The sequence below is a fragment of the Capricornis sumatraensis genome, chromosome 9 (genome assembly GCF_032405125.1).
Source record: "Capricornis sumatraensis isolate serow.1 chromosome 9, serow.2, whole genome shotgun sequence".
In the NCBI taxonomy this organism is placed as follows: domain Eukaryota; kingdom Metazoa; phylum Chordata; class Mammalia; order Artiodactyla; family Bovidae; genus Capricornis; species Capricornis sumatraensis.
In genome coordinates, this window is record NC_091077.1 from 31,645,385 (window position 1) to 31,660,195 (window position 14,811).

Sequence of the window (14,811 nt, forward strand, 5' to 3'; positions counted from 1 at the left end):
GTTATAATACTCCAAGAGTGCCTCTAGTGATAGAGTAAAGAATTAAAATGTTAAATGAAACCATTTCATGTAACCTAAAATTTGAATAAGATAGTATTTCTAAACTGATATGTATTTTAATAACTATGTAAAGCATACTTGCATGTGAAAATAAATGGATAAATTAAATATCATAAATTTATAAGCTAAGTAAAAACCACACGTTCTACTTGGGTCTTCTTATTAGGAAGATGTGGGAATTTTTAAATTTGCAGCTATTCTGTATTTGTGAATATAAGGCCACGTATTTACCAATGACTTTATACAGTCATTAAAATAACATAAAAATGTGGCATGGATTTTACAGTTCTGTAGTAGGTGGTAAGGAAACGATATCTAAGCCTACAAGTGAGTATCCTATGTATTACAAGTGAGTATCCTATGTGTTAGGAAAAGGTAAAACTGTTGCTAGTTAAAACTTGGGAAACAAGCTACATGCTTACGGAATTGCAGCACAAGGGAAGTGTCTGGAAAGAATAAAAAGATTAGTGTACTGATGGCTCTTTGGCAAAGTACTAAAAAGAAAAAGAGAAGAGTTCAGGAAAAAACTGGCCAATTCACAGGCAGATACAAAAGGAAAAAGAGGGTACAGATTATTGGGCATTTAAGGTTTAGAAAAGCCTTTGGACTCTGAACTGTGAGAGATAAGATTGAGAAAGATTTTAAATAGTAAAGACCTACAGAGATGTAGCCCTGGAGCAGAGATAAGAGTAAAGGTATGGCTCTCTCATAAATGCAAGGAAGAGAAGCAGAGGGCAAAGGAGAAAAGGAAAGATATACCCATTTGAATGCAGAGTTCCGAAGAATAGCACGGAGAGATATGAAAACCTTCCTTAGTGACCCATGCAAAGAAATAGAGGAAAATAACAGAATGGAAAAGGCTAGAGATCTCTTCAAGAAAATTAGAGATACCAAGGGAACATTTCATGCAAACATGAACACAACAAAATAGAGAAACAGTATGGACCTAACAGAAGCAGAAGATATTAAGAAGAGGTGGAAAGAATACACAGAATAACTGTACAAAAAGGATCTTCATGACCCAGATAACCACAATGGTGTGATCATTCACCAAGAGCCAGACATCCTGGAATGCAAAGTCAAGTGGGCCTTAGGAAACATCACTACGAACAAAGCTAGTGGAGGTGGTGGAATTCCAACTGAGCTATTTCAAATCCTAAAAGATGATGCTGTGAAAGTGCTGCACTCAATATGCCAGCAAATTTAGAAAACTCAGCAGTGGCCACAGGACTGGAAAAGGTCAGTTTTCATTCTGATCCCAAAGAAAGGCAATGCCAAAGAATGCTCAAATTACTGCACAACTGCACTTATCTCACACGCTAGCAAAATAATGCTCAAAATTCTCCAAGCCAGATTTCAACAATATGTGAACCATGAACTTCCAGATGTTCAAGCTGGTTTTAGAAAAGGCAGAGGAACCAGAGATCAAACTGCCAACATCCATCAGATCATGAAAAAACCAATGAATTCCAGAAAAACATCTGCTTTATTGACTACACTAAAGCCTGACTGTGTGGATCACAACAAACTGTGGAAAATTCTTCAAGAGATGGGAATACCAGATCACCTTGCCTGCCTCCTGAGAAATCTGTATGCAGGTCAAGAAGTAACAGTTAGAATTGGACATGGAACAACAGACTGATTACAAATCGCGAAAAGAGTACGTCAAGGCTGTATATTGTCACCCTGCTATTTCAACTCATATGCAGAGTACATCATGTGAAATGCTAGGCTGGATGAAGCACAAGCTGGAATCAAGATTGCTGGGAGAAATATCAATAACCTCAGATATGCAGATGACACCACCCTTTTGGCAGAAAGTGAAGAACTAAAGAGCCTCTTGATGAAAGTGAAAAAGGAGAGTGAAAAAGTCAGCTTAAAGCTCAACATTCAGAAAACTAAGATCATGGCATCTGGTCCCATCACTTCATGGCAAATAGATGGGGAAACAATGGATACAGTGAGAGACTTTATTTTGGGGGGTTCCAAAATCACTGCAGATGGTGACTGCAGCCATGAAATTAAAAGACACTTGCAAAAGCGTCTGCCTACAATGTGGGAGACCTGGGTTCGATCCCTGTGTCAGAAAGATCCCCTGGAGAAGGAAATGGCAACCCACTCCAGTACTCTTGCCTGGAGAATCCCATGGGTGGAGGAACCTGGTGGGCTACAGTCCATGTGGTCGCAAAGAGTCAGACACGACTGAGTGACTTCACTTCACTTCACTTCCTCCTTGGAAGAAAAGCTATGACCAACCCAGAGAGCATATTAAAAAGCAGACATTACCCTGCCAATAAAGGTCCATCTATTCAAAGCGATGGTTCTTCCAGTTGTCACGGATGCTTGTGAGAGTTGGACTATAAAGAAAGCTGAGTGCTGAAGAATTAACGCTTTTGAACTGTGGTGTTGGCAAAGACTCTTGAGAGTCCCTTGGACTGCAAGGAGATTCAGTCCATCCTAAAGGAAATCAGTCTTGAATATTCATTGGAAGGACTGTTGCCGAAGGTGAAACTCCAATACTTTGGCCACCTGATGCAAAGAACTGACTCATTAGAAAAGACCCTGATGCTGGGAAAGACTGAAGGTGGGAGAAGGGGATGACAGAGGATGAGATGGTTGGATGGCATCACCAACTCAATGGACATGAGTTTGAGTAAACTCCGGGAAACTGCTGATGGACAGGGAGGCCTGGGGTGCTGCAGTCCATGGGGCCGCAAAGAGTCAGACTTGACTGAGTGAGTGAACTGAACTGAAATCAGACTCAATATTACTGATACATTGTGTCTGTATCTTTCCTACTGGCAGAATAGAGAGAGTTAAAAAACCACATAAAATTAAAAAACAAAAAACTATACTGATAATTACAAGACGCTCTATTTTCATTTCTGTGGGCACAGAACTTATTCAGACTACCAAGCAACCAGGCTTCTCTGGTGGCTCAGTGGTTAAGAATCAGGAGACACAGGTTCAATCCCTGGCTCGGGAAGATCCCTTGGAGAAGGAAACGGCAACCCACTCCAGTATTCTTGCCTGGGAAATCCTATGGACAGAGGAGCCTGGCAGGCTACAGTCCACGGGGTCACAAAAGACTCAGACACAAAGGTCTCAGATACGACTTCATGACTAAATAACAAGTCAGCAACCAGAGTTTTTCTTCTTTCCTCTTCGGAAAGGAACTGCTCAAACTGTATGTGAAAGTCAGGTAGTTATTAGTACATACCCAGAGTTTTGCTTCTTGGAACCTGTTCTCTGTGATTTCTAAAAGAAGAAAAACACCATTAGGATATTTAATATTGAAATAAATCCTCTGACTTTAAGAAGACAACATAAGAATGTTGATAAAACTCACTTTAAAAACTATCATGCTCCTTTACCTCCCCCACTAGAAACAATTAAAAAATTATGAAAACCCCATGTTCTAGCTACATCAAAGGTCTGTTAGATCCCAATATCACTATGGGCTTCCTAGGTGGCACTAGTAAAGGTGGTGAAGAATCCACCTGCCAATGCAGGAGACGCAAGAGAAATGGGTGTGATCCTTGGGTGGGGAAGATCCTCTGGAGTAGGGATTAGCAGTCCCTTTTAGTATTCTTGCCTGGAGAATCCCATGGACAGGGGACGCTGTTGGGCTACAGTCTGTGGGGTTGCAGAGTCAGACACGACTGAGCGACTGAGCAGAGTATCACTATAGAAGTATGTAGGAATCTTCCTCTCAACATCCTTATCATGACTTCTGGCTATAAAATATCCTGTCTTGGTTACCTTGGATGCTTGAGAACTATCTAGACAAAGAAGTTCAAAAATCTTCTTATTGGAGCAATGAATCACATGTAACAAAAATTAAGTTAACAATTTTGGGGAAAAGAAAGGGAGAGTGGTATGTAATTTTCAAGTGAGGAAAAAAAATAAATCTTTTGAAGGCAGAGTTGGGAGCTACAAGGACTAATTTAATAATTTTCACGGCTTCAAAGATGGCTTATCTATCTTTTCCATACTCTTACTTTCTGGGAAAATTTCAACATCACTTTGTTCTGTTTTATTAAAAATTATGCCTAACCTATTTATTATAGAAAAAGTTGTTTACTGAAGAAGATAGCTAACCACGATTTTTATTCTAAAATGTAAAGATATCACCTAACATTAGAATTACAAATGAAATTAAACCTATTGATTTACAACAAAACAGCTGGAAAAAGCAGTGATTACAGAAAGGATAAGGATGACCACCAAGTATAAGCACCACCAAATAGAAAGCAGTCTGGAGACATTTGGTGTTAGGGCAAACAAGCAGCCTTATATACTGAAACAGGAAAATGTATAAAACAATTGTTTTACAATAATGCTCTAGGTCAACAAGAGAAAAAACAAAACAAAACAAAATTCACCACAGTCTTCTCAGAAAGTTCTGTTCACAAAGTGAAATACATGAGACATTTTCAAAAGTTTTCACCAAAAGTTAACTCAAAAGTTTCAAAACTTTGATAGTGAAGGAATACACTTAAATTAGCTAGACATTATATTAGATAATTTATTTATCTATATTATCTCATTTTCTGATGAGGCTGGAAGAATTTGGCATTATCATAACGTATATTTGTAAATATTACTCCAATATAAAGTTGGAGAGGGCCAAGTCTAAAGACAAATTGTGTTCAAACTAGAATTATGTATGAGAGACAGCCATCTCAATGTCAGGATGTGTAGATATTTCATACCTTTCACAAATTAAGAATTAATAATTATTTCAGAATGAAAAAATATTCTTACCTTTCAAGGCTCTTAGATCCAGATAAAGACTGGAAAAACACTGATTCAAACCTCCTTGCCTCTGTACGTGGCTTGTTTTTATCATTTTGTAAATTTTGATGGGTTTCAAGTTTTTCTTCTTCAAGCAACAATTTTTGGGGGGGGTTTTGTTCCTTATCTGAAAAACGACAACTACTTTCCTTCTTTCGTGCCCGTTTGACTTTCCCAATGAAGAAGTCATCACCACTATCACTATCCTCAGACATGGAAGACTGTTTGTAAAACCTTTCTTCTGTGCTATCATCAAAATATTCCTTCTGTTCTTCATATAATTCTTCTCCATCACTGTCAACATCAAGTGAGCTACTAGACTCTTTCATTTTTTTGGTTTTACTTAATGCTTTCATTTCGGGGTCAGAAGGTATCTTCTGGGATGCTGAGGGAGTTGCAGAATCTTTTTCGGAAGGCTTTGATAGAGAATTTGGGACGTCCATTGCTTTGGGTCCATGATCCATCTTGGCTATTTTTTCTTTTGAATTATTTATTGGTTTCTTTGCCAATATTTTGGCTTCCTTCTCTTTTTGTTCATGGATAATAGTTCCTTCATGCTGTAACTTACTGGCATCATCATTTGAACACAAAGTGTCCTTGGAATGATTTTCTTCTGAAGCACTGTTTGATGACTTAACTTCAACATTTTGTCTCGCATCTTTAAAGGATTTGACAGCAGCTGCAAGAGAAACAGCACATGACTTGTTTCAGCACTGAAACAAATAATAAAAAAAATCACTGTTTTAGTACCGTATTTCTTAAATTATTTGGAAATACTTAACAGAATGATTGGAATTTAAATTACATATATACATTAGGTGCAAATTCACAAAGAATTCTATTAACTTTTAGAAAACCAGAACATTTATGAAATGCTCAGAGGTATCCATTTTAAATCTCTAAAATTAAATTTATTCTTTCATGTATGATATTAAGAACAGTAAAAACTTCACTGAATATAAATGAATAAAATGGCAATTTTAATTTCTATAGCAATAATGTATTAATACATTGCAGGACATTATAAATTGTGCTTTCAGGCATAAAAATAATTATCTTCTAATCTGTGTCAGAAGAATTTAGTTCTTTCATTATATTTTATAATATACAAACATAAATAAAATTATGTGACTAAATGGCAAGGTAAGTAATAATATGAATTACATCAATATATAGAAAGGGCTTCCGTGGTGGCTCAGATGGTAAAAAAAATTTGCTTGCAATGTGGAAGACATGGGTTTGATCCCTGGGTTGGGAAGATCCTCTGGAGGAGGGCATGGCAACCTACTTCAGGATTCCTGCCTTGAGAATCTCCATGGATAGAGGAACCTGGCAGGCTACAGTCCATGGGGTCGGAGAGTTGGACACAACTGAGTGACTAAACATAGCAAAATATTTAGAAAGTCAGTTGTATTTAATATTACCATGAGTATTATCTATTTTAAGAATTTATAAAATTTAGGAATTTAGAAAAAATGCAGAATGTTTTAGATATAAAAAATTTTCAGGTAGTTTCCTACATTGGGAAGCATTTGAAAGGACATTTATAATGTAAAAGATCTTCAAAAGTTAAACAAATTCATAAAAGTAAATAAATGAATGGCCATTTATTCAAATTATTTACTGAAAATGGCTTAAGTCATTTAATTCATACCTTTTAGCACATCAATTTTTTTCTTCAGAAGAGGGTGCACTGCTAGTCTAGCAACTGCTCTTTCAGCAGCAGTCGAATCAGGCTGCAAATTGAGATAATAAACACATGGGAATAAAAACTAACACTACCAAGAAGTGAATAAAATGCAACTCATTATAATTTTTGAAAGTTAAGAGTTAGGGAACAGAAATTTGTTAATATTCTAACTAGGTAACTTACCTGTATAATGCATTCTAAAGATAACATGTTGAAAAAAATACTACTGTTCTTGACAGTTAAAATTATGTAATCAATTAACAAATATTCTTTGAGTAATTAATATTGTTCCAGAATTGTGGTAGGCATCACATGTGATATATTAAAAACCGTAATACAGATCCTGCAGTCAAAGAGTTTGAAAATCTAGTATAGAATACTAAACTAACGTGAAAGAATCAAGTACCATATTAGTACTCAGCTGGGTGATACAATCCATGACTAATATAACGCCTGAAGTTCCATTTACCAGAGACCTAAAGTTATCAAATACTATATATTTTTATGTTGAATGACTAATACCACTATTTCATTCTCAGAACCTTTCACCAGCGCCTGGCTTATAGACAACACTTTGTAGATGTTTGATGATGACCGAATGGGATTATATACATATAATGATATATATGTGTGTGTGTGTGTGTGTGTGTATACACACACACACAAACATACAGACACACACATACATAGTATTTATTCACTGAGAAAATTCATAGTTCAGACTACTTTAAATAAATATCATCTGTGGTTGAAACTTCCAAATTTCTACCTCAAGCTCTAACTTGATCTCTGGACTCATATATCCAACTACCTACTTGACATGTTAAAAGAAAATTCTGTGATTTTCTCCTGAAACTTTAAACCTTTTTCCATCTTATTAGATATAAGTTTAATTTTTCTGGTGGTTAAGGGCTAGAACTCATGACTTTTCCATTATGTTTCTCCTTTCTTCACAGCTCACGATAAATCCTTCAGCAAATGCTGTGATTTCGTCTGCAAAATCTATCCAGAACCAGTCACTAATCACCATTTCTGCTTACTTCCTTTGACCAAATCACTAACACCTCTCAGCTGGACCAACGCAATAAGCCCATAACTGGTCATTCTCCATTGGCTTTTGTTCTTCCACAGACTATTTTCCATATAGCAGTCACAGTGAAGTTTAAATGTAACCAGATCATGCTACTCCCTTATGGGTTCTTTTGAAAGCTTAACTGCCTTCTGATGCTTAAGCTATCCCTTTGCAAGTTCTTCTCTACTTGGCTGATCATTTCATTGTATTTAGGTCTCTGCTCAAATGTTATCCGAATTAACACAACACTTTTCATCACCATCTACTTCACATCACAAGAGGCAGGGACTTTGTCTTCCACATTCCTGTGGACCTAATGCCTAAAACAATAACTGATAATAGCTGGTATTCAATAAACACTCCCTGAAGCATGTAAAAATTCCACTAGTGTGTGAAAGCATAGCTATAAATTTTAAAGATCTTTATATTTACCCTCATTGTTAATAGCCCAATAAGGCTATTTTCCTCCCAGTAATAAACACAGATGAGTACCTAAGGAAAAGCAAGATAATAGCTTGAAACCTATTCTGTTTGGAGAATTTATCTAGGTAAAAATTACTCAGAAAACAACTTTAGACCTGGTGCAAATCCTGTGCTAGGGATCACTTGTTGCCTAATTACCTTTTTTATCTTGGGTCAAATGATATTACCCTCAAATTTTATACCTAACAAGAAACTGAAAATGTGATCCTAGTTGGAAATAGGAACAAGGGCATTGCAGATATAATTAAGAGGACAGCATACTGGTTTAGGATGGGCCTTAAATCTATTATGACCGGTGTCCTTATAAAAACACTTGGATACAGAGACACAGGAGACAGAAAGGGAATAACACTGAAGTAAAGGTGGGATGTAGCCTCCCACAAGCCAAACTGGAAGAAGCTACTGGCTCCACTAAATGAGGAAGGAAACAAAAAGAGCGAGGAAGGCATGGGTATGAGAAATAGGAAATCCAAATGCCCAGGATGGTGACAGGAAATTTAGATTTATATTCAGAATACCTAGTGTTATTAAATATCTTGAGACGATTTCAAAAACCAATGAGGAATTTGGTTTTACATAGAGTACACAATCAACAAAATAAACATAAAAATTACAAACTATAAGTAGAAATATTATACAGAAAACCAAAAGTAATAAACATTCACTAAATGACTCATAGCCAAAATAACAATCACTAAATAAATGTTCACCTCATCTAAATCTGACCCAAGCATATTAGGAAGACAGAAGAGATAAAGAGGGTACATATATGACCCAGAGGCTGAAGGAGGAAAGAGATCTAAATCCTTGTAAACCAGAGCAGGAAGTCAATAGCTAGTGCTTAAAATGTATTAATATAAACATATTGATGTGGGGGTATAAGAATCAACTGTAACTGAAGGTGGGGGATGACCAACAGAGAACTGCCATTTCTCTCTCTCTCTCTCTCTCACATACACACACACACACACACACACACACACACACACACATCTGTAGAAGTATTTGATTTTCAAAATCAGTGGCAGGCAAACTAACTCATGTGTCAGTTTCTCACCTGCTATCTGCTTTTAAAAATAAAGTTTTACTGGAACATAAAACCAAATTCATTCATCTATGGCTGCATTATGTCACCACTGTATTGTTCAATAGCTGTGACAAAGATTGTAAGTCATAGAAAGCCTAAAATATTTACAATATGGTCCTTTATGGAACGAGTTAATGTTGCTCTATATTACATGCAAGAAGAATCTTCAGTGGGGATCAACCAAAAACTGATGAAAACAGAAAAAAAAAATTTTTTTTTTAAAGCAAGCTCATGATGTCTAAAACTTGAATTTAAAACAGAAACACTGCCCTGACAGTTCTGCTGCCAAATTGAGGCAATGGGTTATAGCCCTAAATGCAGTAAATGTGCTTCCTGAACTGTGATATAGCAAGATATTCTGGCTTAGTAGAAACAATTTGGTGCACAATGCAGAGGCACTATTCTTAATCCTCAGGACTAATTCTATGTAAAAATACTTATATGTGAAAACAATGACAATGACAACAAACAAACAACTAGTCCTGACAAAGGTTATACACACCACAAGGATCTTTCTTTACGTTACAAGGGAAAAGAATACATTCCAACGGCATCTGTTTTTTCTTTAACTGTTTCTTTCAGTATATTTTCCCTGCTGCTGCTGCTAAGTCGCTTCAGTCGTGTCCGATCTGTGAGACCCAACAGACGGCAGCCCACCAGGCTCCCTTGTCCCTGGGATTCTCCAGGCAAGAACACTGGAGTGGGTTGCCATTTCCTGAAAAGTGAAAGTGAAGTCGCTCAGTCGTGTCGGACTCTTCACATCCATGGTATTTTCCAGGCAGGAGTACTGGAATGGGGTGCAAATTGCATTTTCCCTGGGTAGCTACTAAAAATTCAATTCACTTCAAAGAAAATTCCTGATGATATATGAACAACTGTATCTGTAAAGCAGAAAAACTAGAAAGTAACTATTTTTATCATGTAAATTAATTTCACATGTTTTAGATAAGAAGTTCTGGGAATCCAAAATAGATTTTGACTAATGTATTCATGTATAATTGTTCAAAGCTATATTTATTACTGTTACCAAATCTCTGTTTTGACAACTTGCAAAGAGTTTTAATGACCTGAGTGTTTTTCTTTCCAGAGCTAGCTGCATCTTTCCAGTTAGTCAGAAAAAGTTGAAAAGAACAGTGGTAATACGTGCATATCAAGTGTAGATACTAAGTAACACTACCTTGACAAGAATCACTTTATCTTTGAATTTACTTAGCAATGCTACTTCTGTGCTCTGGAAGATCTCTCAGAGTAATCTAACTTAGTGATCCAATTTCAGTAAATTTTATTAAAAAAAAAAAAGGGGGCCCTAGAATATGATTTAAAATTGTACAATTACATATGACTTCTAATAAATGAAGAGTTATTCTTATTAGTTACACATCATTCTGTTTAACTGTATTTCTATGCTGCAACCTTTGCAGTGGACTTATTTGGGACGAATACCAGGTTAATAAGAAGTGAGATTGAGTAAAAAGAGTCATTGTATTCCATAATCCTAGGGTTGGCATTCATACTAGTTGTTACAATTGGAGTTGTACAGTATCTTGCTTATGCACCCAAATGTAAGCAGTGAATTCAAACAAAAACATTAAGGCTTGAGCTGACAAGCTATAAAACTAATAAGTAGTTACTATAAAACTATAAAACTAATAAGTCTATAAAACTAATAAGGTCTATAAAACTAATAAGTAGTTACTAATCAGGTATGATTATGTAACAATAAGTAGAATTATGTATATCACAGCTTTAGGTTTTGTGATTATATGCAATTTGTGTTTTTAAAGAAAACAGTTAATGATATCAGCAAATAAAATTTTTATTATTCTTCTGAAGTACACTGTTGATGAGTAATTACTTAAAAATAAAGATATATAATGAATTCTCATTCTTTGTGCTTCCTAGTTTGACAGCTAGTGTGTGATGACAAGCCCTGGTGGCTCAGATGGTAAAGAATGCAATGTGGGAGACCCAGGTTCGATCCCTGGGTCAGGAAGATCCCCTGAAGAAGGGAATGGCAACCCACTCCAGTGTTCTTGCCTGCAGAATTTCATGGACAGAGGAAGCTGGCTTGTTGAGGCAGTGTCCATACTATAGCAGTGTCCAGTACTATGAAGCAGTGTCCATGTCCTTAACAGTAGCTAGGATAAACACTACTCCATTGGTAGGAATACAATTCTGCTTAAAAAAACATAAGGAGATGAATGGGTTTCTCTAATGGTTTCTCTAATGCCAATCCTTTTCAAACTCTTTCAGAAAAAAATAAATGAAGGGAGAACATTATTAAAGTACCAAAATTCAGCAACGACCACCCTGATCAGTCAGCAGTCATTAATTTCAAGGTAAGACCCTCCACCAGCAAAAAGAATAAACTTGCTGCAGACTCAGATGATGGCTAGTACTTTTCAGCAATGAAGTATTTTTAAATAAAGGTATGCACATTTTTTTAGACATAATGCTATTATACACTTCATAGTCTACAGTAGTGCAAACATGACTTTTACATGCACTGGGAAACCAAAAATTTGTGTATTGTTTTATTGTGGTTATTTGCTTTACTGAGGTGGTCTGAAATTGAACACCCAGTATCCCCAATGTATGCCAGCAGTTCTTAAAATGTTTGATTTGGATAAAGTCTTAGTTAAAAATATCAAATTTTATATATTACAGCAAACATTTAAATAAATTTATAAAATTCTCTAAGTAAAAAATTGTCAAATTTAACACTTTAAACCTTTCTTTAACTTTATTCTTAAGAAAGCAATTAGAAATCATTCATTTAATTTTTCAAGTTCAAATTTTAACAAGAGATTAAAGAAGTAAACAGAATAGAGATCACAGATTTTATCAACAATTAAATTAACAGTATTGACTTGATTTCAAGACCACTTGGCCAGTTAGGAACAAGTGAGAACTCAGTCAGGTTTCTAAATTCAAACTGGTATTCTCAACAAGCTTTCTTCTCAACTATTTCACATAACTTTCCTTCATTTTGTGACTCAATTCCAAGCCACCCTCAAATCTTTTTGTAAAGAAATTAAATATAAACATAAAAACAAAAAGAGGCTTATTAATCAAGTGGGCTAAGTTCATACCTTTGGCAGTGTTTGGGGTATGTGCTGCAATAAGAGATATCTACATTTTCCTTAAGGCACTGAGGTTAAGTGTAGGAACTCACAAGAATACGTACAACAGTCCCTGAAATAAGGGACTTCCAATTCTTTATCTAACTTCCTTACTTCTTTCCCATCCCTTTTCCTTCCTCACTTAAGCTTCTCCCTCTTTAAATTTACAGAATATATATAAATATATACAGCTAACAAAACACATACACTAGAGCAAAGTAATGCTCAAAATTCTCCAAGCCAGGCTTCAACTGTATGTGAACCGTGAACTCCAGATGTTCAAGCTAGATGTAGAAAAGGCAGAGGAACCAGAGATCAAATTGCCAACATCTACTGGATCATTGAAAAAGCAAAAGAATTCCAGAAAAACATCTACTTCTGCTTTGTTGACTATGATAAAGCCTTTGGCTGTATCAGTTCAATTCAGTTCAGTTCAGTCACTCAGTCGTGTCTGACTCTTTGCGACCCCATGAATTGCAGTACGCCAGGCCTCCCTGTCCATCACCAACTCCCGGAGTTCACTCAGACTCACGTCCATCGAGTCAGTGATGCCATCCAGCCATCTCATCCTCGGTCGTCCCCTTCTCCTGCCCCCAATCCCTCCCAGCATCAGAGTCTTTTCCAGTGAGTCAACTCTTCGCATGAGGTGGCCAAAGTATTGGAGTTTCAGCTTTAGCATCATTCCTTCCAAAGAAATCCCAGGGCTGATCTCCTTTAGAATGGACTGGTTGGATCTCCTTACAGTCTAAGGACTCTCGAGAGTCTTCTTCAACACCATAGTTCAAAAGCATCAAGTCTTCAGCGCTCAGCTTTCTTTACAGTCCAACTCTCACATCCATACAGACCACTGGAAAAACCATAGCCTTGACTAGATGGACCTTTGTTGGCAAAGTAATGTCTCTGCTTTTCAATATGCTATCTAGGTTGGTCATAACTTTTCTTCCAAGGAGTAAGTGTCTTTTAATTATAGACCACAACAAACTGTGGAAAATTCTTCAAGAGATGGGAATACCAGACTACCTTACCCCTGCCTCCTGAGAAATCTGTATGCAGGTTAAGAAGCAACAGTTAGAACTGGAGATGGAACAACAGACTGGTTCCAAACTGGGAAAGGAGTATGACAAAGCTGAAAATTGTCACCCTGCTTATTTAACTTACATGATGAGTACATCATGCAAAATGCCAGGCTGGATAAAGGACAAGCTGGAATCAAGACTGCTTGGAGAAATATCAATAACCTCTGATATACAGATGATACCACCCTTATAGCAGAAAGTGAAGAGGAACTAAAGAGCCTCTTGATGAAAGTGAAAGAGGAGAGTGAAAAAGCTGGCTTAAAACTCAATATTCAAAAAAGTAAAATCAGGGCATCCGGTCCCATCACTTCATAGCAAGTAGATGGGTAAACAATGAAAATTGTGACAGACTTTATTTTCTTGGGCTCCACAATCACTGCAGATGGTGACTGCAGCCATGAAATTAAAAGATGCTTGCTCCTTGAAAGAAAAGCTATGACCAACCTAGACAGCACATTAAAAAGCAGAGACATTAGTTTGCTAACAAAGGTCCATCTAATCAAAGCTATGGTTTTTCCAGTCATCATGTATGGATGTGAGAGTTGGACTATAAAGAAAACTAAGCACCAAAGAATTGATGCTTTTGAACTATGGTGTTGGCAAAGATTCGAGAGTCCCATGGACTGCAAAAGAGAACCAACCAGTCCATCCTAAAGGAAATCAGTCCTGAATATTCATCGGAAGGTCTGATGTTGAAGCTGAAACTCCAATAGGGAGGCCACCTGATGCTGGGAAAGACTGAAGGCGGGAGGAGAAGGGGACGACAGAGGATGAGATGTTTGGATGGCATCACCGACTTGAGGGACAAGAGTTTGAGCAAGCTCTGGGTGCTGCTGATGGACAGGGAGGCCTAGTGTGCTGCAGTCCATGGGGTCTCAAAGAGTCAGATGTGACTCAACTGAATGACTGATATATAAGTATGCTTTATTATGTGAAGGTGAAATCTTACACATAAGGATACAAATATCATCTCTTGAGGCTCAGAATCCATCACTAATTTAAAAGTTTACAACAAATGCACAAACAACTAATCCAAAGCAGAACGTGATAAACTTCAGAAGAGAGACTGAAAATGTTGTGGAGGTTTATACAAGAATTAAAATATAGTCAAACATCTTAAATTTAAATAAAAATATTTTGAAGCTTAAAAGCTTCACTCTCTATTAACAAATAGAGATTTGTTAATCTCTCTTCCACACCTGCAAGAAACAGTCATCACAATATTGGGAGATATGCAGGAAACCACAACTTTCCTTATTTGAAGTTGACATAGTGTTTGCCTTGGAGCATTCTCAGGAAACTGTGGTTTTCACACAACTCCAGTTTCTTCCATTTCAAATAAATTAAATAAAAAAGGGAAAACACCTCATCTTTGAATGGAAAAATTTTATTTTGGCATATGGGTATTTCTGTGAACACAAAAC

At 36.6% G+C, this 14,811-nt stretch overlaps 1 protein-coding gene across 1 annotated transcript in view; it reads right to left on the bottom strand.

Annotated features, from left to right (window-relative positions):
• Positions 1 to 14,811, bottom strand: part of SRFBP1 (serum response factor binding protein 1) — a 62,008-nt gene that overhangs the window by 1,125 nt on the left and 46,072 nt on the right. The window contains exons 5-7 of the mRNA XM_068981276.1: positions 6,512 to 6,593; positions 4,828 to 5,536; positions 3,281 to 3,318 (exon numbers count right to left, since the gene is read on the bottom strand). Of these exons, the coding sequence (XP_068837377.1) occupies positions 3,281 to 3,318; positions 4,828 to 5,536; positions 6,512 to 6,593 (829 nt within the window). The remainder of the gene's footprint in view (positions 1 to 3,280; positions 3,319 to 4,827; positions 5,537 to 6,511; positions 6,594 to 14,811) is intronic.